The 27,440-nt window shown below is 43.5% G+C and overlaps 1 protein-coding gene across 1 annotated transcript in view; it reads right to left on the bottom strand.

Annotated features, from left to right (window-relative positions):
• The window catches only part of LOC124550787 (ammonium transporter Rh type A-like), a 192,509-nt gene extending 165,665 nt beyond the window's left edge, over positions 1-26,844 (bottom strand). The window contains exon 1 of the mRNA XM_047125510.1: positions 26,700-26,844. Coding sequence (XP_046981466.1) covers positions 26,700-26,844 — 145 coding nt within the window. The remainder of the gene's footprint in view (positions 1-26,699) is intronic.
• Between the last annotated feature and the right edge of the window lie 596 nt (positions 26,845-27,440).

Here is a 27,440-nt window from a genome sequence, read left to right as displayed (position 1 = left end):
CCAATATGACGTGCCACAGACGCAAAATTTAACAGAAAGGAACAAGCTGCTGTGATAAGCAAATGATTGGCTTTTCATTCACATAAGGTTGGCGCCTGTGGCGACACCTACAACGTGCTGACATGAGGAAAGTTTCCAATCGATTTCTCATACACAAACTCGGAACGCCGTGCTGGATCCCAACGGCCTCGTATCGCTAGCAGCCGAGATGACAGGCATCTTATCCGCATGCCTGTAACGGATCGTGCAGCCCCGTCTCGATCCCTGAGTCAACAGATGGGCACGTTTGCAAGACAACAAGCATCTGCACGAACAGTTCGACGACATTTGCAGCAGCATGGACTATCAGCTCGGAGACCATGGCTGCGGCTACCCTTGACACTGCATTACAGACAGGAGCGCCTGCGATGGTGTACTCAACGACGAACCCGGGTTGCACGAATGGCAAAACGTCATTTTTTCGGATGAATCCAGGTTCTGTTTACTGCATCATGATGGCCGCATCCGTGTCTGGCGACATCGCGGTGAACGCACATTGGAAGTGTGTATTCGTCATCGCCATACTGGCGTATCACCCGGCGTGATGGTATGGGTGCCATTGGTTACATGTCTCGGTCACCTCACGTTCGCATTGACGGCATTTTTAACAGTGGACGTTACATTTCAGATGCGTTACGACCCGTGGCTCTACCCTTCATTCGATCCCTGCGAAACCCTTCATTTCAGCAGGATAATGCACGACCGCATGTTGCAGGTCGTGTACGGGCCTTTCTGGATACAGAAAATGTTCGACTGCTGCCCTGGCCAGCACATTCTCCAGATCTCTCACCAACTGAAAACGTCTGGTCAATGGTGGCCGAGCAACTGGGTCGTCACAATACGCCAGTAACTACTCTTGATGAACTGTGGTATTTTGTTGAAGCTGCATGGGCAGCTTTACCTTTACACGCCAAGCAAGCTCTCTTTGACTCAATGCCCAGGCGTATCAAGGCCGTTATTACGGGCAGAGGTGGTTGTTCTGGGTACTGATTTCTCAGGATCTACGCACCCAAATTGCGTGAAAATATAGTCACACGTCAGTTCTAGTATATTTGTCGAATGAATACCCGTTTATCATCTGCATTTCTTCTTGGTATAGCAATTTTAACGGCCTTTAGTGAATAAGAAACCAACAGATTACTGATTCCTCATCTAGTAAGAATATTTATCATTCGTAGATTACTCTACAATATGTGAAACGGTCGCAGTCACGATCGGTGGTACGCTGGCGTTGTATTGGTCTGGCAGCGCTACGTTGTGGACTCACTCGGGTTCAGGATCGACATGATACTCGGCGTTAGACTGCTGGAGAGCTGCAGGTGACGGTACTATGAAGGCCGTCCGGCGTATGGACACAAGGAAGTGGCCGGCGTCACGTGGTTTTGCTGATGCGAAATAGTGCGGCTGTGTCTGGCGTTGGAGGCGCTATCGTACTTGCTGGGAATGGCGCAGTGTAGTGGGTCAGCCTCAGTTGCAGGTGCCTGGCGCGACGGCAACCCGCAGCACAGGTCTGTGTGGCTGGTGTGCTGGCTCATCAGGCGCTAACGAAGGATCTCCAGAGAATTGGCATACCAAGGTGGACGTCAGACGCGCTACCTCACGAGGGTATGAAATAGTGTCGTGGTATGAGCTTCTGTAATTTTACTGCCGATCAGAACCAGAGTGGACACACCGATCTCCATTCACAGACGTGCTCGCACAGAAGAAACGCAATGAACTTTTGTAAACTGAGAGATGCAGATTATGATCAAAAAACTGCGAGTCAGATGTGTGAGCTCTGACACGGTGTGGAAAATGTTAGCAAAATGACTGAGTATCTCAGCCGAGATGCGCATAACGAAGTGTCATACTTTCGCGGGTGCAAAAGACTAATCGCTAATTCGTGTATCGACATAACGATCCTAACAGTAACAGTGCATACACGTTTGGATGCTTTCATTCAACATTCTGGCGGTCACGCCGCTTATTAGTGAACAAGCATTTCACATTTGCAATGGCTTAGCTCGCTTTTACGTTTACCTGTGATCTTGAAATGTTAATCCGCTAAATACGTTACATAGACAAAAGAACTCCCAAGAATAGCTGTTGGTTGGTGTGACGAAGTAATCCGCTCGCTGTTTTCATCAAAAGGCAACGCGAAGTTGTTTGCCACTCAACACGACAGCGATAAAGTTCACTGTTATCTTAGTAACCACCCGCGCACTGTTCTTGTAAGGATCGTTAAGTCGATACACGAATTAGCAATTAGTCTTCCGCACCCGCGAAAGTGTGACATTTCGTTATGCGCATCTCGGGTTAGATACTCAGCCATTGTTCTAACATTTGCCACACCGTGTCAGAGCTCACACATCCGACTTACAACTCCTCCTTACAACTCCTCCTTAGTGCTGCGAGTTTATTTCCGTCATTCTCTTTACTTCAAGACATTGAACCCGTTCTTTATTTGCCACAAACATTACTCTCGCGTCTGGCGAGAATATCCAAACTGCTTTATCGTCTCAGCACCAATCTCAACGCGTCTTTCCATTATGATTTGTGTGGGAGCCGAAAAGTAACGCCTCCTTCAGTGGCTGCCGACATCGAGAAGACGTCGCCAGTGAGATCATCCAGAAGTGGGTAACCTTCAAATGACAATCCGGTACCTAGTGATCACAACTGCGGTGCATCAGATTATTACGAATGGATTATAAACTTAAACAGCCTGGGACTTCAGCAACAGTAATTCAGTTTACATTCTGCAATATACACTACTGGCCATTAAAATTGCTACACCAAGAAGATATGCAGATGATAAACGGGTATTCATTGGACAAATATATTATACTAGAACTGACATGTGATTACATTTTCATGCAATTTGGTGCATAGATCCTGAGAAATCGGTACCAAGAACAACCACCTACGACCGTAATAACGGCCTTGATACGCCTCCGCATTGAGTCAAACAGAGATTGGATGGAGTGTACAGGTACAGCTGCCCATGCAGCTTCAACATGATACCACAGTTCATGAAGAATAGTGACGCGTATTCTGACGATACAGTTGCTCGGCCACCATTGACCAGACGTTTTCAATTGTGAGAGATCTGGAGAATGAGCTGGCCAGGGCAGCAGTCGAACATTTTTTGTATCCAGAATGGCCCGTACAGGACCTGCAACATGCGGTCGTGCATTATCCTGCTGAAATACAGGGTTTCGCAGGAATCGAATGAAGGGTAGAGCCACGGGTCGTCACACATCTGAAATTTAACGTTCACTGTTGAAATTGCCGTCAATGCGGAAAAGAGATGACCGAGACGTGTAGCCAATGGCACCCCATACCATCACGCCGGGTGATACGCCAAAATGGCGATGAAGAATACAAGCTTCCAATGTGCGTTAACCGCCATGTCGCCAAACACGGAGGCGACCATCATGATGCTGTAAATAGAACCTGGATTCAACCGAAAAAATGACGTTTTGCCATTCGTGCACCCAGGTTCGTCGTTGAGTACACCATCGCAGGCGCTCCTGTCTGTGATGCAGCGTCAAGGGTAACCGCAGCCATGGTCTCCGATCTGACAGTCATGCTGCTCCAAACGTCGTCGAACTGTTCGTGCAGATGGTTCTTGTCTTGCAAACGTCCCCATCTGTTGACTCAGGGATCGAGAAGTGGCTGCACGATCCGTTACAACCATGCGGATAAGGTGCCTGTCATGCTAGTGGGATCCAGCACGGCGTTCCGTATTACCCTCCTGAACCCACCGATTCCATATTCTGCTAACTGTCATTGGATCTCGACCAACGCGAACAGCAATGTCGCGATACGATATACCGCAATCGCGGCAGGGTACAATCGGACGTTTATCAAAGTCAGAAACGTGATGGTGCGCATTTCTCCTCCTTACACGAGGCATCGCAACAACGTTTCACCATGCAACGCCGGTCAACTGCTGTTGAAACTTTCCTCATATCAGCACGTTGTAGGTGTCGTCACAGGCGCCAGCCACGTGTGAATGCTCTGAAAAGCTAATCATTTGCATATCACAGCATCTTCTTCCTGTCGATTAAATTTAGCGTCTGTAGCACGTCATCTTCGTGGTGTAGCAATTTTAATGGCCAGTAGTGTATTCTCCGCTATTAGTGCTATTTTTAGAATCTCATTGCTACTCATGACTACATGCTTTGATGTATTAGTGTAAAAAAGCGAAGCTTCGCTGCTGTGTCCCAGACTGGACCATCGGAACCAGCCGAGCGCCGTGTCATCCTTAGCAATGACAATGTTCGAATACAGTATGAAGGGCGTAGTATAATTAGACTGTTCTCCCTGTTTTAGTCGCATTTGCAGACCTTGGACTTCTCACTCAGGTAGCCCCTCAACTGGCATAAGGAAGTTGAGTGGATCCTGGTCCAGTTCTCACACCAAGGAAAATCCCCCCGGTGCAGGACCGGGAATTGAACCCGAGTCCTCCCCACATTGCAGACATCTACGCTGAGCATACAGCTACGGAAGCGGGTGCTGTAGCACTGTAGTCGTGTTATAAATACGTGTATGTGGCTCCGGACCCTCCGAAATTGGAGTCGATCTTTCGGCGTTGCTACTTCTCAGATGAACTCGAGCAGTTGAGAGTTCATGGTGACAGTACTATTTCATCTAGGTACGACGGATGATTGATTTCTATAGTCAAACGTTTAGTGAGTTGGCCGTCCCCGCAGACAGGGTGGAGGGCCGAGTGCGTGAGAAGAAAATACGACGCCGGAGTCCGGTTTGCTCGGAGGGGACTAGGAGGGAGGAGGTGGGCAGCCCATTGGAAAGGGAAAGAAATGGTTGGCCATAAAACCCAGCCGGTCGATACGCATGTAAAGGACCTGCCCAGTGGAACGCCGAAAACAAACGCACCGATGGCTCGCACGGAGCCGTGTTGTAGTGTAACCAGTGAAAAAATGTTCCTATCCGAGCATAAAAAAACGTGAATATGTTCCTGTTTATTTAAGGCGAGCCGGACGTGCCTATGCTGCCCATGTTAAAATCACTAAGTTTGAGGAACATTTATGAATAGACTACCAAATAGAAAAATTTGAATTTTTTTTTACATTAGTATTGCAGTTATGACAGAGGGATTTTGGAGTATCTTTTCTAGTTTCCTTCCAATTATTTTTTTTATTAATGACACAAATTTTTTTACAAATAATTGCTTTATAATTAAATTGAAATGAAACTACTGAACATATTGCCAAATGGCTGTGTTACAATGTAACTTTGATCACTAGGAGTGCTGTATAAAAATTTCATCTCTCTAGCTTGAGTGAATTTTGAGAAAATGTTCCTTATATTCGAAAAATTCTAATTTACAGGAAATGGCTATCAAAGTTTCTCAATACATTCATGCACTATAGGATGGATTATCAGGGTCGTCTTCTTCATCCTCCAAAAGCTTCCTCTTCTATCTTCTTTTCTGGTCTGTCGTTCCATCATACTTCATATGCCTCTCTCTTCTTTCTGCTCCTCTTATCCTTTCTCTCTCAATATTTCTTAGTTCTCGTACAGTGTTCACCCCAGCTGTAAATCCTAATGCCTTTAGAACTTCACACTTCACACTGTTCCCTTGGTTGTAGGTTGCTATTTCATCATAAATGCCAAAGTGCAGTGTTTTTATGTTTACAAACACCCTTTAAGAATCACTTTCCAAATCAAATTGTTTACGCTCTCATTAGGATTCTGCGTCTTTCCATATAGACATTTGTGTAACAATTGTGGCTGTGCTAAGTCATGAAAAATAGGTTTTATTGTTCCCTCCTGATTCTTGTACATACTGCATATTACCCGCTTTACACAAGAAGTATAGGGCTAATACTACCAACAACAGGCGCAACACTGAACTAATTAGAAACGGTAAACAACAAAGAGACGATGATGATGATGATGATGTTTGGTTTGTGGGGCGCTCAACTGCGTGGTTATCAGCGCCCGTACAATTATCCAATCTTTGCTCAGTCCAATTTCGCCACTTTCCCGGATGATGATGAAATGATGAGGACAACACAAATACCCAGTCATCTCGAGGCAGGTGAAAATCCCTGACCCCGCCGGGAATCGAACCCGGGACCCCGTGCTCGGGAAGCGAGAACGCTACCGAGAGACCACGAGCGGCGGACGAAGTGACGATGTTCCGCGCTCTTATTCATTGTAGTATCGCAACTTGGTATTAGTGTTAATTTTCTTTTCCCTACGTTCTTCCTCATCTTATATACACGGTTATTAAACGTGGCATCGTAACCAGAGCAAAAGTGTACGACAATATTAAATGGAGCAAGATGTTCGAAATTCTAAGGAAAATAGGAGTAAGCTGTAAGGAAATACGGGTAATATTTGTCACAGAAAACAATGTAGCCAACCCTTGCACACTCGCTGTATGCGTAACATAAGGCGCTGTATGCGTAACAGGCCGAGAAAATCCCAAGCAGTTCGCCAGGAAGTCACGATAGGGTGTTAGATGCATTCAGCGGCCGCCCATTTCCTCTGCAGGCGTGGGGGAAAATGGTAATAACTCCACTTCTAGGGCGAGTAGAACAATATTTCAAAGTTTACATTAAAGAGGAATGTTCCAATTAATTTTCGGTAGCAAAAAAAAAAATCGTAATTTTTTGTATTTGACCACCTCCGGCTCCCCTTAAAAGAATCTGACTCAATAGTGAGATACCAGCTGCCTCATTCTACCTAAATACCTTTGAAAATTTTCCAGAATTTTTTTTAACATTCAACTCTCCTGAAACTCCCACAAGCTCCCCTACGTCTAAATCAGTCACCCAGTAGTCCATCGCTGTAAGTCGCTAATACACATCCACTCACAGTTGCCCTTTTTCTCACTCACTCATTCAGCTCAACTCATTACATTTTTGTGTATCTCTGTCACTGACTCCTGCGTCAAAGCCACAGTCCCCTAGGTTCTGTCCTACTATTACAGTCTCCTAGCACTGTCTCCCTCTTGCCCTCTCTTACCGCTACAATCTCATTCCTCACTCTCGATTGCTGTTGTCTCTCCTCATACCACTATCTCTCTCTTCCTCGTTGCCATTGTCATATACTCCGTCTCTCATTACCGCTGGCTCTCACTCAATTCCCCTTTCTCCTTTATTTATTCCTACTCCTTTAGCACTGTCTCCTTTTCTCTTTTCGTAGCACTGCTCTGTCACCGTCAACTATGTTCCACTGCCACTTTGACCCTCTTTTTCTCTCATACTGCCACTGTCTTCTCTATAACACAATCACTGTGTAATGTCTTCCACTATTTATTACTTTTCCGTCTCTTTGTCTTTGCCAATGTCTTCTCTCATCATAAAAAAAGGCAAATAAGTTCGCATGTACACTTTTTGTCAAAATTTTAAATGTCCTGAGGAAGGCCCAACGAGGCAGCTGGTGCCCCACATTTCACAGCAACGTATTCCATTTTTTTTAACTTCAATGGGAGATTTTTTTCCGTTGGTTTCCTTCTTTTCCTTTCTGCAGAAGGACGTGTAACTCATATAAAAAGAAATGTATTGGTCGGAAAAATTTTGATTATATACTAAGATGGTACCTGTTCTTTCAGACATGTCCGAAAGCACAGATACCATCGGTGACCATGCAGCTCGTTAGAATGAAATTACAGATAGATAGAGCGTCTGCCATGCAAGCAGGAGATCCCGGGTTCGACTCTCGGTTGGGGCACATATTTTCATCTGTCCCCGTTGACGTATGTCAACGCCTGTAAGCAGCTAAGGGTGTTCATTTCATTGTAAAATTTTGATTGATTACTTACGCAACACTGAAATAATGCAAGACTAAATTTTACACATCATACCGGATTTTAGCTGCAAAAAAAATTTTACTTGTGCTTCAGCACTACAACATGAGGTTCCCAGATTGGGAGTGCTACGTCACTTTACGAACAACGTTTTCGCTTCACTCCGAATTTTACGTGCGTATTTTACTTCCACAGTAGAGTAACTTCGAACGGATAAAGATATGAAGAAAATTTTAAGGGTCATTCAAGATCGGGACCTTACAAATACATTGCAAAAATTACAGCTATTTACTGTGCATAGCGGTCTCGGAATCCGCGGCTGGGTTTTTCTTGATAATGGATAAAAATTTTTGAAAACACAGAGGTGAATCTTCTACATAAATGCCTGGATAACATGCCGTTATGAATTTGGGCAGCTTTCTGCGGTTATTTATTATTTATATTTTGCACCATACCGGATTTTACGTGTAGAAGAAGTAGATGAAATTTGATCGACTGTATCTCGGAAACGGATAAGGATACCAAGCAAATTTTCAAGGTTCTTCGAGATCTGGATGTTAGGAATACATCGTAAAATTTTAGTCATTTGCTGTCCATAGCTGTCTTGGAATCCTCGGCTGGGTTTCAGTCCGCTGGTGACGGCGAAGATATACTGAAACGCCCCTTTCTTGGGGTTTTCGGAGAAACCGCCCATTCACTAATCATGCCTCGACAAGTCCCATCAAGTCCACCGTAGACTGTATCAAATGCAAAAAGAACCATCCAATTTGCTCCGTTTGTCTAAGCAGGAGGAAGTGTGTAATGTTCATACTTTCACTCTGTACTGATGGATAGTGACACTAAGACGATCCTTATGTTGCGTACGATTCGCTGATGACATTGCTATCCTGAGTGAAAGTGAAGAAGAATTAAATGACCTGCTGAACGGAATGAACAGTCTAATGAGTACACAGTATGGTTTGAGAACAAATCGGAGAAAGACGAAGGTAATGAGAATTAGTAGAAATGAGAACAACGAGAAACTTAACATCAGGATTGATGGTCACGAAGTCAATGAAGTTACGGAATTCTGCTACCTAGGCAGTAAAATAACCAATGACGGACGGAGGAAGGAGGACATCAAAAGCAGACTCGCTATGGCAAAAAAGGCATTTCTGGCCAAGAGAAGTCTACTAATATCAAATACCGGCCTTAATTTGAGGAAAAAATTTCTGAGGATGTATGTCTGGAGTACAGCATTGTATGGTAGTGAAACATGGACTGTGGGAAAACCGGAACTGAAGAGAATCGAAGCATTTGAGATGTGGTGCTATAGACGAATGTTGAAAATTTGGTGGACTGATAAGGTTAGGAATGAGGGAGTTCTGCGCAGAATCGGAGAGGAAAGGAATATGTGGAAAACACTGATAAGGAGAAGGGACAGGATGATAGGACATCTGTTAAGACATGAGGGAATGATTTCCATGGTACTAGATGGAGCTGTAGAGGGCAAAAACTGTAGAGGAAGACAGAGATTGGAATACGTCAAGCAAATAATTGAGGACGTAGGTTGCAAGTGCTACTCTGAGATGAAGAGGTTAGGACAGGAAAGGAATTCGTGGCGGGCCGCATCAAACCAGTCAGTAGACTGATGAACAAAAAAAAAAAAATGTTGCGTACACAAACTGTTCATGGCCAAAAGGCTACCCAAAACACTTTACCCTGGAATTTCAGTCACCAATAGAACCCAAGGTATGAGCATTGAAAAATTCAGTTTTTATGCGCGATGATTAGGAACACCTGCTGTCGTAAGCACACTGATAAAGAGTAGAACTTAGTAACGCAAATGGCTTACTGTATCGAACCGTTCGTACCATTTTCCAAGTGCACCACATCAGATTATACGATCTCGATGGAAAGAGAGCTGGATCATCAGATGATAATGATTTGTAATAAATAATGCCCGAGTAGCTGAACGAAAAATAAGCCGAAGAGCACAGTCGTAAGAAATCTATGCTTGAACGTATACAAAGTACGACACGAGGTGTTTGGCTAATCTAACTTTTGCCAGTTCTTAAGGACGCATCCGGAATTCCATTGTTAAATGCAGAGGAGAGAGTGGATAGGTGGAAAGACTACACTGAAGGTCTCTATGAGGGGGCAGATTTATCTGATATGATAGAAGAAGAAACAGGAGTCGATTTGGAAGAGATAGGGAATACAGTATTAGAATCAGAATTTAATAAAGCTTAGTAGGACTTAAGATCAAATAACACAGAAGGGATCGATAATATTCCATCAGAATTTCTAAAAACATTAGACGAAGTTGCAACAAAATGACTACTCACGTTGCTGCGTAGATGGGTGAGTCTGGCAATATACCGTCTGACATTCGGAAAAATATCATCCACACAATTCCGAAGACGGCAAGAGCTGACAAGTGCGAGAATTATCGCGCAGACAGTTTATCAGCTCATGCATCCAAGTTGATGACAAGAATAATATACAGAAGAATGGAAAAGAAAATTGAGAATGTGCTAGGTAATAATCAGTTTGGCTTTAGGGAACGAAAAGGCAGGAGAGAGGTAATTCTCATGTTGCGGTTGATAACGGAAGCAAGAATATAGAAAAATCAAGATACGTTCATAGGATTTGTGGACCTAGAAAAAGCGTTCGACAATGTAAAATGGTACAAGATATTCGAAATTCAGAGAAAAGTGGGGGTAAGCTATAGGGAGAGTTGGGTCATATACAACATGTACAACAGTCATGAGGGAATAATAAGAGTGGACGACTAAGAACGAAGAGCTCCTATTAAAAAGGGTGTAAGACAGGGATTTAGCCTTTCGCCCCTACTATTCAATCTGTACATCGAGGAAGCAATGATGGAAATAAAAGAAAGGTTCAGGAGTAGAATTAAAATTCAAGGTGAAAGGATATGAATTATACGATTCGCTGATGACATTGCTGTCCTGAGTGAAAGTGAAGAAGAATTACATGATCTGCTGAACGGAATGAACAGACTAATGAGTACAGAGTATGGATTGAGAGTAAATCGAAGAAAGACGAAGGTAATGAGAACAGTGAGAAACTTAACATCAGGACTAATGGTCACGAAATAGATGAAATTAAGGAATTTTGCTACCTAGGCAGTAAAATAACCAATGACGGACGGAGCAAGAAGGACAACAAAAACATACTGGAAATGGCAAAAAGGGCATTCCTGGCCAATAGAAGTCTACTAATATCAAATATCTGCCTTAATTTGAGGAAGAAATTTCTGGGAATGTACGTCTGGAGTACAGCATTGTATGGCAGTGAAACATGGACTGTGGGAAAAGCGGAACAGAAGAGAATCGAAGCATTTGAGTTGTGGTGCTACAGACGAATGTTGAAAAATTTGGTGGACTGATATGGTTAGGAATGAGTGAGTTCTGCGCAGAATCGGAGAGGAAAGGAATATGTGGAAAACACTGACAAGGAGAAGGGACAGGATGATGGGACATCTGTTAAGAGATGAGGGAATTATCTCCATGGAGCTGTAGGGGGCAAAAACTGTAGAAGAAGACAGAGACTGGAATACATTCAGCAAATAATTGAGGACGTAGGTTACAAGTGCTACGTTTCATCGCCCATGACTATGTTCAACAATAGTTGTAACTATCAGTCACGTAACGTGTACGCAACTCCTTACAGGTGGGCATTCGTTGCTCTTCATGGTCTCACTTTAGGCAGCGAGGAATCCAGCCGTCACACACCTTCGAGTCCCACAACTGGTGGACGAGTGTATCAGCGCTACTAACAGACACGTCCAGCGTAGCGTCGAAGTGTGCTTGTCTGTGATCCGCCGATTACTTCGAAATAAGAGTGTCCGCATTGTTCAACTCCGCAGGAGTCGTAGCTGTGTGCAGCCGGCCAGCACCCAGGAGATCAGAGAGGTTTGCTCGACGCTATTGCGATGATGACAGACGCCTCGCCCAACGACTCAGCGTGCTTTTGTTCCCTGCTACCTCTGCCTAGACATTCTGCAACCGCCTACGAATATCTGCGATGCTCTGGTTTTTCACCAAAAGAAACTCAATAACAGGTCTCTGCTTGGAACACTATACACTCTATTTTGAGGGCTAGGTACACCACCTACCGGAACTTCATAAAACTGAAGAAGCAGAAGCAAAACTTTTCCACCATCTCCCACAACAAATTCTAAATTTTTTCAAACGAAACTGGCCGAGAAAAAGTGTTTTGCATCACTTATTGAACGCCTTTCGTATTAGTCCCCATTTGGATTTGTATAACTGCCTCCCGACTAATCAAGTATCTAGTTGAAAACATTATAAAACTGTAAATATAGGGTGTATGCAAGTATGTATGGAAGTGAAACATGGACGATCAATAGTTTAGACAAGAAGAGAATAGAAGCTTTCGAAATGTGGTGCTATAGATGAATGCTGAAGATTAGATGGGTAGATTACATAACTAATGAGAAGGTATTGAATAGAATTGGGGAGAAGAGAAATTTGTGGCACAACTTGACTAGAAGAAGGGATCACTTGGTAGGACATATTCTGAGGCATCAAGGGATCACCAATTTAGTATTGGAGGGCAGTGTGGAAGGTAAAAATCGTAGAGGGAGACCAAGGTTAGGTTAGGTTAATGTTGTTTAACGTCCCGTCGACAACGAGGTCATTAGAGACGGAGCGCAAGCTCGGGTGAGGGAAGGATGGGGAAGGAAATCCGCCGTGCCCTTTCAAAGGAACCATCCCGGCATTTGCCTGAAACGATTTAGGGAAATCACGGAAAACCTAAATCAGGATGGCTGGAGACGGGATTGAACCGTCGTCCTCCCGAATGCGAGTCCAGTGTGCTAACCACTGCGCCACCTCGCTCGGTGGGAGACCAAGAGATGAATACACTAAACAGATTCAGAAGGATGTAGGTTGCGGTAGGTACTGGGAGATGAAGAAGCTTGCACAGGATAGAGTAGCGTGGAGAGCTGCATCAAACCAGTCTCTGGACTGAAGACCACAACAACACAACAGAGTGTTTAAAAAAGGAATTTAAAAATTTAAAAAATTCATATAAATTTATTTAAAAAGGATATAGACCTGTGTTTTGCGTTATTTTTAGGGAAATACATCTTTTTTTTACCTTAAACTAAAGATGTTGTATGTGGCTTCCGTTGGTTTTCCTGCATACATCTCATCGGAAATCAATTTCTTCCAAAACTCGCTGTAGCATTTCAGATGTAACTTGCTCAGTTCCCGCTTAAATTCTTGTTCTAAGTTCAAGTAGAGAAGCGGATACAGGAGGTACAAACACGATATCCTTGATGAAACCCCATAAGAAAATGGAGTGTGTCATGTTTGAGGAACGTGGGGGCCATCCAATCCACTGATCTGGAAAGCGGTTACCGAGAAAATCAGGGACGTGAGCAAGGTAGTGTGGTGGTGCACCATCTAGCACGAAATAAACATTTAGTTCTTGCTCATCCCCGTCGATCTGTGGCATCAAAAATTGTTATGTGATATCCAGATACACTATCCTGTTGATGGTTCTGTCATGGAATAAAATGGAGCCGTACACTTTGTTCTTGCTCAATTCAGAACAGGACCTTGCCACTTCAGTGAAAAATCGACTCTTCAGAAAAGATGACTTTGGTCAAGAAATGTCCATCCTCATGTAATCGATTTAACACATCTGCACAGAAGTCTTTGCCAGTAATTTTATTAGGTCTTTTATTGCTTGTATGATCGTCGGTCTCCACGGTTTCAAAAGCAAACCGTCTCTCAACACATGCCAAACAGTCGTATGTGGGATTTGCAGTTCGCGAGATGCACGCCAGGTCGATTTCGTAGGGCTGTTGACAAAATGTTGTCTCACTGGCTCAACGACGTCGTCAGATGTGCTTGGACGACCTGATGATTTTGTATATTTTACCGAGAACCCTGCTTCTACAAAACATCTACGCCACTCACAAATTGTGGGCGTACTAAGAGGATCTTTAGCGTACTTGGTACAGAAATTAGGCTGAACTGTTATCGCCGACTTCGATTCTTCAAATCAAAACACATAGCTAGAACGCTGGGGCCCAGTGAAGGCAGCCATCTTTAACACAACTGCCGCTAGCTCTCCTTACGGTGCAATTCAGCACTAGCGAACTACGTGAGACAAAACTTGAGGTATTTCTCTACAAATTGACACTAAAATCACCTCTGTAGTACTGTACTCTCTTTAAATTTTTTCCTTTAAACTGTTCATTTACTTTGTCAATTTATATGTACCGATATGTAACAACAAACTATCATGTGAACTAATAGCGTGAGCTGATTGGTTATATTATTTCAGTGTATATACACCACTCGCCACTAAAATTGCTACACCAAGAAAAAATGCAGATGATAAATGGGTATTCATTGAACAAATACATTATACTAGAACTGACATGTGGTTACATTTTCAAGCAATTTGGGTGCATAGATCCTGAGAAATCAGTACCCAGAACAACCACCTCTGCCCGTAATAACGGCCTTCATACGCCTGGGCATTGAGTCAACACAGCTATCAAAGCTGTCCCATACAGCTTCAACACGATACCACAGTTCATCAAGAGTAGTGACAGGCGTATTGTGACGAGCCAGTTGCTCGGCCACCATTGAAAGGACGTTTTCATTTGGTGAGAGATCTGGAGAATGTGCTGGCCAGGGCAGCAGTCGAACATTTTCTCTATCCAGAAAGGCCCGTACAGGACCTACAACATGCGGTCGTGCATTATCCTACTGAAATGTAGGGTTTCGCTGGGATCGAATGAAGGGTAGAGCCACGGGTCGTAACACATCTGAAATTTAACGTCCACTGTTCAGAGTGCGGTCAATGCGAACAAGAGATGACCGAGACGCGTAACCAATGGCACCTCATACCATCACGCTGGGTGATACATCAGTATGGCGATGAGGAATACACGCTTCCATGTGAGTTCACCGTGATGTCGCCAAACACGGATGCGACCATCACGATGCTGTAAACGGAACCTGGATTCATCCAAAAAAATTGACGTTTTGCCATTCGTGCACTCAGGTTCGTCGTTGAGTACACCATCGCAGGCGCTCCTGTCTGTGATGCAGCGTCATGGGTAACGACAGCCATAGTCTCCGAGCTGATAGTCCATGCTACTGCAAACGTCGTCGAACTGTTCGTGCAGATGGTTGTTTTTTGCAAACGTCCCCTTCTGTTGACTCAGGTATCGAGACGTGGCTGCACGATCCGTTACAGCCTTGTGGATAAGATGCTAGTGATACGAGGCCGTTGGGATCCAGCACGGCGTTCCGTATTACCCCCCTGAACCCACCGATTCCATATTCTGCTAACAGTCTTTGGATCTCGACCAACGCGAGCAGCAATGTCGCGATACGATAAACCGCAATCGCGATAGGCTACAATCCGACCTTTATCAAAGTCCGAAACGTGATGGTACGCATCTCTCCTCCTTACACGAGGCATCACAACAACGTTTCACCAGGCAACACCGGTAAACTGCTGTTTGTGTATGAGAAATCGGTTGGAAACTTTCCTCATGTCAGCACGTTGTATGTGTCGCCATCGGTGTCAACCTTGTGTGACTGCCCTATAAAGCTAATCATTTGAATATCACAGTATCTTCTTCCTGTCGTTAAATTTTGCGTCTGTAGCACGTCATCTTCGTGGTGTAGCAATTTTAATGGCCAGTAGTGTATGAATATTTCCTTTATAGTTCTCGTAGCTTTGGCCCACGAAAGGAAAATATCATTTATGTTAAAATTTTCACGAACATTCTAACAGACAATACTGGCTAGCGTAGCAGTTAATGGCGAAACTGAGAAGCGCAAATATGGTCTAGTGTGGCGTGCCGAATTACCTTCGGAAAAGGCAGTATATTTTTGGAGAAAGAAATGTCTCTTGATAGACACGACTAGAAAGAGGAGAAGTGTGGAAGAAGTGAATGTGCAGCCTGCAAGCCGTAAGTAGTTAAAAAGTGGGAGGATCAGTCGCGAGTGTGTTGTTATTCGGTGGAGGTTTTAACTAAATTGTTGACTACTTTGTTTTAAACTGTGTGCCACTGATGGCAGGGTCAAGCTTCCGAACAATTTGAAAACATTAATAATCGGGTGATTTGCTACACGATCAAACGGTCGTTCTTGTGAAAACTGAAAACCTGTGTCCACAATGCTGGCCTGATGCAACCGTCTCGCATCTTTTGAAATCAGTGAAAGCTCATTAACCGTGTGTTTATCCAAGAAACAGTAAGCCAGAGCACCCCTTACATTTTATTTTATTTATTTATTGTTCCGTGGGACCAAATTAAGGAGAAGTCTCCATGGTCATGGAACGAGTCAATACATGAAATTATAACACGATATTAGAAACAGATAAAATGAAATATAAAAAAACATATTCAGGTGACAAGTCGTAAGTTTAAATGAAGAAAATCAACAATGTACCAATGGAAATTGCTTGATTTTTTAGCTCTTCCAGGAGCTCCTCGACAGAATAGAAGGAGTGAGCCATGAGGAAACTCTTCAGTTTAGACTTAAATGAGTTTGGGCTACTGCTAAGATTTTTGAGTTCTTGTGGTAGCTTATTGAAAATGGATGCAGCAGAATACTGCACTCCTTTCTGCACAAGAGTCAAGGAAGTGCATTCTACATGCAGATTTGGTTTCTGCCTAGTATTAACTGAGTGAAAGCTGCTAACTCTTGGGAATAGGCTAATATTGCTAACAACAAACGACATTAAAGAAAATATATACTGTGAGGGCAATGTCAGAATTTCCAGATTTTTGAATAGGGGTCGACAAGAGGTTCTCGAACTTAACACCACATATAGCTCGAACAGCCCGTTTTTGAGCCAAAAATACTCTTTTTGAATCAGAAGAATTACCCCAAAAAATAATACCATACGACATAAGCGTATGAAAATATGCGAAGTAGACTACTTTTCGTGTTGAAGTGTCACTTATTTCAGATACTGTTCTAATGGTAAGTAAAGCAGCATTTAGCTTCTGAACAAGATCCTGGACGTGGGCATTCCACAACAGCTTACTATCTATGCGAACGCCTAGGAACTTGAACTGTTCCATCTCGCTTATAATATGCCTATTCTGTCTGATCAAAATATCGGTTCTTGTTGAATTGTGAGTTAGAAACTACAAAAACTGAGTCTTACTGTGATTTAGCATCAAATTATTTTCCACAAGTCATGAACTTATTTCATGAACTACATTATTTGTTACTGTTTCAATATTACACACAAGATCCTTCACTATCAAGCTGGTGTCATCAGCAAACAGAAATATTTTTGAATCACCTGTAATACTAGAAGGCATATCATTTACATAAATAAGAAACAGCAGTGGCCCCAGCACCGACCCTTGGGGAACGCCTCACTTAACAGTGCCCCATTGGGACTGAACATCACTACCACTCTCAATATTGCGGAGAATTACCCCCTGCTTTCTGTTCTTAAAGTAAGAGGCGAACCAATTGTAAGCTACTCCCCTTACTCCATAATGGTCCAACTTCTGCAGTAATATTTTGTGGTCAACACAGTCAAAAGCCTTCGTTAAATCAAAGAAAACACCTAGCGTTCGCAACCTTTTATTTAATCCGTCCAAAACCTAACAGAGAAAAGAGAATATAGCATTTTCAGTTGTTAAACCATTTCTAAAACCAAACTGAACATTCGACAGCAAATTATGTGAATTTAAATGCTCCAGTAACCTTGTATATACAACCTTCTCGATAACTTTAGCAAACACCGATGGCATAGAAATAGGTCTAAAATTGTCAACATTATCAATGTCTCCCTTTTTATAAAGTGGCTTCACTACCGAGTACTTTAATCGGTCAGGAAACCGACCACTCCTAAAGGAAAAGTTACAGATATGGCTGCGAACTGGGCTAACGTACATAGAACAATACTTCAATATTCTGCTATATACCCAGTCATATCCATGAGAGTTCTTGGTCTTTAGTGATTTTATTATTAACTCAATCTCCCTCTTGTCAGTATCATGGAGGAGCATTTCAGGTAACAGTCTCGGAACACTTTTTTCTAAGAACGCTATATGATTCCCTGTTGGGACTAGGTTTCTCTTTGGTTCACCTGCTATATTCAGAAAGTGATTATTAAATACTGTACATATATGCGACTTATCAGTAACACGGACATTCTCACTACGCACTGATTCTATATCCTCGACCTGTCTCTGCAGACCAGCAACTTCCTTTAAGACTGACCGTATGGTTTTAATTTTATCCTGAGACTTAGCTATTCTATCTGCATACCACATAGTTTTTGCCTTCCTAATAACATTTTTAAACACCTTACAATACTGTTTGTAATGGGCTGCTGCATTTAGATTTTGACTGTTTCTAACGTTTTGATATAACTGCCACTTTGTTCTACAAGATATTCTTATCCCTCTAGTCAGCCACCCAGGCTACCTGTTTGTGCTAGTACCCTGTTTTAAACGTTCTAACGGAAAGCAACTTTCAAAGAGCATGAGAAAAGTCTTGAGAAAATCATTATATTTATCGTCTACTGCATCAGCGCTATAAACATCTTGCCACTCTTGTTCCTTTATAAGGTTTACAAAGGTCTCTACAGCAACTGGATCAGCTTTCCTGAACAGCTGATGACTATATTTAACACGTGTTGCAGCACAAAAATCTTTTAAAGTTAAAATTTGTGCATCATGATCTGAAAGACCATTCACCTTTTTGCTAACAGAATGCCCTTCTAGTAATGAGGCATGAACAAAAATGTTGTCTATGGTTGTTCTACTGTTCTCTCGCACTCTCGTTGGAAAGAATACGGTTTGCATAAGATTGTATGAATTAAAGAGGTCTACCAGCATCCTCTTCCTTGCACAATCACTTACACAATTAATATTGAAGTCACCACATATAACTAACTTTTTGTATTTCCTATAAAGTGAACCAAGAACCTCCTCTAGCTTTAGCAAAAATGTTGTGAAATCGGTGTCTGGGGATCTATAAATAACAACAGTTAGAAGTTTAGCTCCGTTAAATTTAACCACACCTGTACAACATTCAAACACCTTTTCAGTGCAGTACTTTGAAACATCAATGGACTCAAATGGGATGCCGTTTTTCACATACATGGCTACTCCCCCTCACCGCAAAGAGCTCCTCGAAAAGCTGCCAGCCAACCTGTATCCTGGTAAAGGATTTCAGCTTTGTGATTTTCATTTCAGTAGCGATGTAGGGATCGCCATCATGTTGAGATCCTGCAGACTGCGTCGACGGCAGAGAGTATACCCTGAATTTCGCGGTAGGATCATCTATGACTCTTAGAACAGTTGTCATCCACCGTTTTATAGCTCAGAAACAAAATTTCGACAGCCGATTACACAAAACTGTGATTAGTAAATGATGTCGAAGACGATAATAATTCACTTGAACTTACGAATTTAAAGGTAGAGTCTGTTGTACTCCACCTTCAGTTGACAGATACTTTATGATTACAAAATATTTAACTCTAGCTACATTTCACACTGTTGCATGCTTCTAGGACATGCATTATTTAACGTTTGTTATTACGATCGATCTAAGGTTGTACTACCCCGTCAGTACACAACAGCAAGACTATTCTGTTCTTTTACTCTATGCATCACATTTACATAAAGATTTTGAGTTATCCGCCCACACATCTAAGTCCTGTAATTAACTATCTACTGAAAGCAATCATCAATACAGAAACGCCAACAGTTTTTGTGTCTTTCATGTATTTGTGCTTAATTGTGCATATTGTTTTATTGGAGCTGTTGTAATTATTTCTGTGGATTGCATTGACCATTGCGTGTCACAGGATTTCATTGGTGCTTTCGTTCAACTTTGGAAAACAATTTGACTAAGGGTCATGTCGCATCAAGTTTAGTCACTCTGCTGTGGTTGTTGTGGAATGTTTGGGTACTGAGATACTACGTAATCAAGAGAGTACAGTGCACAGTGGTAATCAGGAGTTTAAGCCTAGCGTAAGGACGATACAAGTTTTCCATTACTTGTTAACTACAGTCGGATCTACTGTGGAGCACATCAACTGTTTACAGGCTCTGCTAACATTCGTAAAACTGTCTTAACCATTATACAAACAGTCGGGGAATTACAGTCAGCAGGTGATGTACAAACCGAAAAAAGTAGACCAAAGTAACTCCATCCACATTCTGTATACAGGGTGGTCCATTGATAGTGACCGGGCCAAATATCTCATGAAATAAGCGTTAAACAAAAAAAACTACAAAGAACGAAACTTGTGTAGCTTGCAGGGGGAAACCAGATGGCACTATGGTTGGCCCGCTAGATGGCGCTGCCATAGGTCAAACGGATATCAGCTGCGTTTTTTTAAATAGGTTCAAATTGCTCTGAGCACAGTCCCCTAGAACTTAGAACTACTAAAACCTAACTAACCTAAGGACATCACATACATTCATGCCCGAGGCAGGATTCGAACCTGCGGCCGTAGCGGTCGCGCGGCTCCAGACTGTAGCGCCTAGAACCGCTCGGTCATTTCGGCCGGTTTTTAAATAGGAACCCCCATTTTTATTACATATTCGTGTAGTACGTAAATAAATATGAATGTTTTAGTTGGACCACTTTCTTCGCTTTGTGATACATGGCGCTGTAGTAGTCACAAACATACGGCTCACAATTTTAGACGAACAGTTGGTAACAGGTAGGTTTTTTAAATTAAAATACAGAACGTAGGTACATTTGAACATTTTATTTCGGTTGCTCCAATGTGATGCATGTACCTTTGTGAACTTACCATTTCTGAGAACGCATGCTGCTACAGCATGATTACATGTAAATGCAATAAATGCTCAAAATTATGTCCGTCAACCTCAAAGCATTTGGCAATACGTGTAACGACATTCGTCTCAACAGCGAGTAGTTCGCCTTCCGTAATGTTCGCACATGCATTGACAATGCGCTGATGCACGTTGTCAGGCGTTGTCGGTGGATCACGATAGCAAATATCCTTCAACTTTACACACAGAAAGAAATCCGGGGACGTCAGATCCGGTGAACGTGAGGGGCACGGTATGGTGTTTCGACGACCAATCCACCTGTCATGAAATATGCTATTCAATACCGATTCAATCGCACGCGAGCTATGTGCCGGACATCAATCATGTTGGAAGTACATCACCAGTCTGTCATGCAGTGAAACATCTTTTAGTAACAACGGTAGAACATTACGTAGAAAATCAGCATACACTGCACCATTTAGATTGCCATCAATAAAATGGGGGCCAATTATCCTTCCTCCCAAAATGCCGCACCATACGTTAACCCGCCAAGGTCGCTGATGTTCCACTTGTCGCAGCCATCGTGGATTTTCCGATGCCCAATAGTGCATATTATGCCGGTTTACGTTACCGCTGTTGGTGAACGACGCTTCGTCGCTAAATAGAACGCATGCAAAAAATCTCTCATCGTCCCGTAATTTCTCTTCTGCCCAGTGGCAGAACTGTACACGACGTTCAAAGTCATCGTCATGCAATTCCTGGTGCACAGAAAAATGGTACGGGTGCAATCGATGTTCACGTAGCATTCTCAACACCGACGTTTTTTAGATTCCCGATTCTGGCGCAATTTGTCTGCTACTGAAGTGCGGATTAGCCGCGACAGCAGCTAAAACACCTACTTGGGCATGATCATTTGTTGCAGGTCGTGGTTGAAGTTTCACATGTAGCTGAACGCTTCCTGTTTCCTTAAATAACGTAACTATCCGGCGAACGGCCCGGATACTTGGATGATGTCGTCCAGGATACCGAGCAGCATACATAGCACACGCCCGTTGGGCATTTTGATCACAACAGCCATACATCAACACAATATCGACTTTTTCCGCAATTGGTAAACGGTCCCTTTTAACACGGGTAATGTATATGTCCTGAGGCATCAAGGGATCACAAATCTAGCATTGGAGGGCAGCGTGGAGGGTAAAAATCGTAGAGGGAGACCAAGAGATGAATACACTAATCAGATTCAGAAGGATGTAGGTTGCAGTAGGTACTGGGAGATGAAGGAGCTTGCACAGGATAGATTAGCATGGAGAGCTGCATCAAACCAGTCTCAGGACTGAAGACCACAACAACAACAACAACAATGTATCACGAAGCAAATGCCATCCGCCATGGCGGAATGTTACGTGATACCACGTACTTATACGTTTGTGACTATTACAGCACCATCTACCACAAAGCGAAGAAAGTGGTCCAACTAAAACATTCATATTTCTTTACGTACTACACGAATATGTAATAAAAAATGGGGGTTCCTATTTTAAAAAACGCAGTTGATATCCGTTTGACCTATTTCAGCGCCATCTAGCGGGCCAACCATAGCGCCATCTGGTTTCTCCCTTCAAGCTAGACGAGTTAAGTTCTTTGTAGTTTTTTCGTGGATGCTTCTTTCGTGAGATATTTGGCCCGGTCACGATCAATGGACCACCCTGTATACCCGCTTGTGCGTTGCGCTACGTTGCATATACGCCGCTTCAACACCCTCAAAAAGGAATTTTTTTATCGCCCCTTATAGTATCTGAAGGGAGGTTAATATTGTGGAGAACCGTGACTGCAAACGTATTATATCTTCTGGGGAGGGGGGGGGGGGGGATTGGGTGGATGGTAACGGTTTAATCAGGTTTGCTAGGAGGAAGCATGGCCTTGCATTTACAGACGAAATTAGGATAGAATAGGACCTAAGTTCTACATAAGAGCCGGAATTGAAGTTTGGTATATTTTTACAACAACTGATAGGCTTTGAAATGGGGACATGTGGTCTCATGCGATGTGCTCATGTAGGTTGAGTATTTGAGGCATAAACAGTTTCGGTTTCTCAAGGTTTTAACATGGTGTCTATGGTGGTAAATGGGGACGCCATTGCCAGTGCAGTCTTCGACATCTTAAGAGGATCCTGAGAATATACGAACTAGGAATGATGGATGGCGAAAAATATAAGTTGCTAACATTCTCTCGGCTTTCCGTTCGCGTCAGGTGGTTTAAAAATCCACGAACGTTCGACCGAGTACTCCTTGGCTATGTGGATCATGACTTGACAATGGCCGAGGAGGGCTCGCTTGAGAGCTCAGTTTTTTACCACTTAAGGCGGTTAAACGCCCGAGGCGTTGTCAGATATGTATACTGCCGTGAAACCATCTTTTCGAGAAAAAGTTGTATTCCACTCATTGTGCTTTCATTTCCTTGGCCCCACAAACAAACAGAGATGCTGCAGTATAACATGCAGATCGTCAGCCACCAGTTTAAGTAATACAAACTGTTTTTAAAATGATGAAAACATTTACATGGGTTTTATTATAATTAAATTTTTGGTTTCGTATTGATTGTCTTTTAAAGAAAATACTGATAAGAGCAATGAAGCACTTGCACTAAAATTGTGAGCGGGGACTGCTTCAGCAAGAATTAATTTGTGAGAGAAGAGGTTTAGTGTTTCTGGCAGAGTATGGCGTGGGGTACCATCAGAAGTGGAGCGTTGGCGTTTGAGGACGGGTGTAATGTGCGAGGGTGGGAGGTGGGAATACATGGTATTTAAGACAGTATGGGGGCCTGGCCTTGGCTATGAAGAGAATGAAGCAGGAGAGGGTGGGAAGGGAAGAGAGAGCTCTTATGTGGATGGGGGGGGGGGGGGGGGGGGGCGGGGATACTGACAGTGGATTAGGTCTGGTACAAAAGGAAAAGTAAATGTCAGGACAGATTTTACTGTCTGAGAAAAAGAGTCAGTTAAAACTGTATAGGGAGTGGATGAAATGAAAACTCCACGTAGAATATCAACAATATAGAAAAAGATAAGATTGCTACTTACCCTAAAGAAAACATATTAAGTTGCAGAAAGGCACAAGTAGAAGACATACAAAGCGTTCGGCTACAGCCTTCATCAAAAAAAGGGAAACAGAGAAACACACACAACTGATACATAGAAGCAAGCATATCTCAAGCACACACGACCGCCAATTTTGGCAGCTCGGGCCAGAATGTGCGCGTGTGGTGTGCTTGCTTGTGTGTACGACTGGTGCGTGTTTCTCTGTTTCTCTTTGGCTGATGAGGGCTGTGGCTGAAAGCTCTGTGTGTCGTGTGTAACTCTGCCTGTCTGCAACTTACCGTCTCTTCTTTGCGGTAAGTAGCAATCTGTCTAGTCCTACATTGTAGATGTATGGCTGGTGGGATGTGTTGTTATAGGTGCGGCAGCAAACCGAGATTGAAATTTAAACTGGAGACAATGGGTTTTTTGAGTCGGTTTCGCGGGATCTGTAGGATATCTTAGATGTTCAGTGAGAGAAAGGATGGAAGAGAAAATGATGAGCTGGTAAAGGATTAGTGTAGGGGAGGGTAAACAAATGCAGAAAGCAAATCAGAACGTGTGAACTTTAGGAATTTGGAGAGTGGTAGAGCTTTGGTAAAGAGACTTTATTAATTATTTTGGCAGAATATGGGCTACATGAAGGCTCTGTAGGTGGAAAGGATGGGGCATAGGGCATGGGGCATGGGGCATGGGGGCATGGGGAATGCATGGAATCTACATACACTGTAAGACAAAAAAAAAATCCACGCACCACGAAGGAATTATTCGAAAGGCTGTGCATCAGGGCTCAGTTCACAGGGGGACTCATCACTGAAGACATTTATACTCCAGTAAATAAGATTCCATACCGAATACTTTTCTGCAGACACCCCAGATAGTGGTAGCATAGCAACTGGACTGTCATCCGCCATATGGCCTGAGAAACCAGGAATGATAGTCTGGAGCGCCGTTTCTTTTCATAGCAGTGCATCTTTGGTTGTCATCAGCTGAACCTTTACAGCACAGTGTACATCGACGGTATTCTATGCTCCGTTTCTTGTGCTACATTTCAGGAAGACAATGCCTGCCCACGCATGACGGGAGCTTCTACTGCTTGTGCTTGCCAAACCCTACCTTGGACAGCAAGGTCGCCCTATCTCTCCTCAACTGAGAAAGTCTGGAGCATTATGGACATGGCCCTCCAACTATCTCGGAATTCTGACGATCCAATGTGTCAATTAGACATAATTTGGCATGATATCTTCTTGGAAGACATCCAGCAACTATTGTCAGTCTATGCACTATTGGTTTGCTCAGGTTGTGTAGCTCTTCTTTTGAAGAAATCATTCAATTTTTCTAAAATTGTAATCATTTGTTTGCCTGCTCATGTATATCACATTCAGGTAATTTCTTTATGGTGGGCATTCTTTCTCGCAGAATGTACACTAAAACGTTCTTGTGATGCCTCGTGTAAGGACGTGAAATGCGTACCATCACGTTTCGGACTTTGATAAAGGTCGGAATGTAGCCTATCGCGATTGAGGTTTATTGTATCGCGACATTGTTGCTCGCGTTGGTCGAGATACAATGACTGTTAGCAGAATATGGAACAGGTGGGTTCAGGACGGTAATACGGAACGCCGTGCTGGATCCCAACGGCCTCGTATTACTATGACAGGCATCTTATCCGCATGGCTGTAACGGATCGTGCAGCCACATCTCAATCCCTGAATCAACAGATAGGGGCGTTTGCAAGACAACAACCATCTGCACGAACAGTTCGACGACGTTTGCAACAGCATGGACTATCAGCTCGGGAGACCATGGCTGCGGTTACCCTCGATGGTGTACTCAACGACGAACCTGGGTGCACGAATGGCGAAACGTCATTTTTTCGGATGAATCCAGGTTCTGTGTACAGCATCGTGATGGTCGCATCCGTGTTTGGCGACATCGCGGTGAACGCACATTGGAAGCGCGTCTTCGTCATCGCCAAACTGGCGTATCACTCGGCTTGATGGTATGGGATGCCATTGGTTACACGTCTCGGTCACCTCTTGTTCGCATTGACGGCACTTTGAACAGTGGACGTTACATTTCAGATGTGTTACGACCGGTGGCTCTACCCTTCATTCGATCCCTGCGAAACCCTACATTTCAGGAGGATAATGCACGACCGCATGTTGCAGGTCCTGTATGGGACTTTCTGGATAAAGAAAATGTCCGACTGCTGCTCTGGCCAGCACATTCTCCAGGTCTCTCACCAATTGAAAACGTCTGGTCAATGGTGGCCGAGCAACTGGCTCGTCACAATACGCCAGTTACTACTCTTAATGAACTGTGGTATCGTGTTGAAGCTACATGGGCAGCTGTAGCTGTACACGCCATCCAAGCTCTGTTTGACTCAATTCCCAGGCGCATCAAGGCCGTTATTACGCCCAGAGGTGGTTGTTCTGAGTACTGATGTCTCAGGATCTACGCACCCAAATAGCGTGAAAATGTAATCACATGTCAGTTCTAGTACAATATATCTGTCCAATGAATACCGGAATGCATTTCTTATTGGTGTAGCAATTTTAATTGCCAGAAGTGTATTTGACCAGTTAGTAGAGTAAGTCTATTGTGGGCTTTCTATTGATGGTTGGTAGGTGGGATCCACGTTATTTTAGACTCAAGGTTTTGTCCAAGCAGTTATAGCATACTAGTTAAAAGTTAGGTATTCGAAGTTGTGGATGGTTCGTCCGACAGTTATTGCCTTGGTTTTCAATGAATTTGCCTTGAGGAGCTTCTGATTATACCAGAGTTGAACTGGATGAACTGCCGAAGATGCAGCTGAAGGACTATTGGGGAACTGCCCAAAGCACAGGACACCAATGTGAACATTGCAACACCTCAGTGAGTCACTTCCAGCACGTGACCCTGATGTGTTTGTCACTATTGTCGACTAGTCTAGATACCAACACAGGTCACGGCAACGTGATTCAACAGTGTGCTCGTGAGCAGTGGACTCTTCTGCAAGGGCAGCAGCACTGTGCGCCTCGAGCAGCCGTCTTACTCACTTGGAAGAGCGATGCCCACGAGGATCTCGAAGGCGTGGTCGTCGTGCACGAGCGGGTAGCAGGCGCACAGCATCAGCAGCGCCGCCATCATGAACTGGATCACCGCGATGCCGCACATCTCGCCCTTCTTGCTCGGCCACTTCATCTCGGCGCGGGCAGCCACTGTGAAGGGAGAAGCTGCTGGATCACATCTGCCTCGGACTCACAATGACAAACAGGTGAATTCATTACATTCCATCCTGAAGCTGCTATTAAACAAAAAAAAAACTTCTCATTCTCTTCTCCAAGAAGCAGTGTGGGTCCCCTTAAAGAGCCGTGGGGCGGAGGCTCGAGTTCTCCCTCGGGCATGGATGTTTGTGTTTGTCCTTAGCATAATTTAGGTTAAGTAGTGTGTAAGGTTAGGGACTGATGATCTTAGCGGCTAAGTCCCATAAGATTTCACATACATTTGAATATTTGAAAGAGCTGTGGATCTTTTCGGCCAATTGTCCCAGCAGGCTGTCAGTGGGGCAGATATCGTCCCAAATAGGAATATTTGAGAGGGAAACTTCCCATTTCGGCATTGACCTGATAATGGAGGAGAACCACTACCACCAGAAACTTTGTTTTGGTCTGTGGCGATTGGGACTGTTTTATTTCTAGGACAATATCCTAGACAAAAATTAGAATTTAGTTTACACGTTTATTGAAGGGGTGTTGTATGTGTGTGGATGTGTCAAACTGGCTGTGCTGCTACACACA

The sequence above is a fragment of the Schistocerca americana genome, chromosome 9 (assembly GCF_021461395.2).
Source record: "Schistocerca americana isolate TAMUIC-IGC-003095 chromosome 9, iqSchAmer2.1, whole genome shotgun sequence".
NCBI lineage: Eukaryota > Metazoa > Arthropoda > Insecta > Orthoptera > Acrididae > Schistocerca > Schistocerca americana.
The sequence above is the reverse complement of the archived record's forward strand: the minus strand, read 5'-3'. Positions and strand labels throughout refer to the sequence as shown.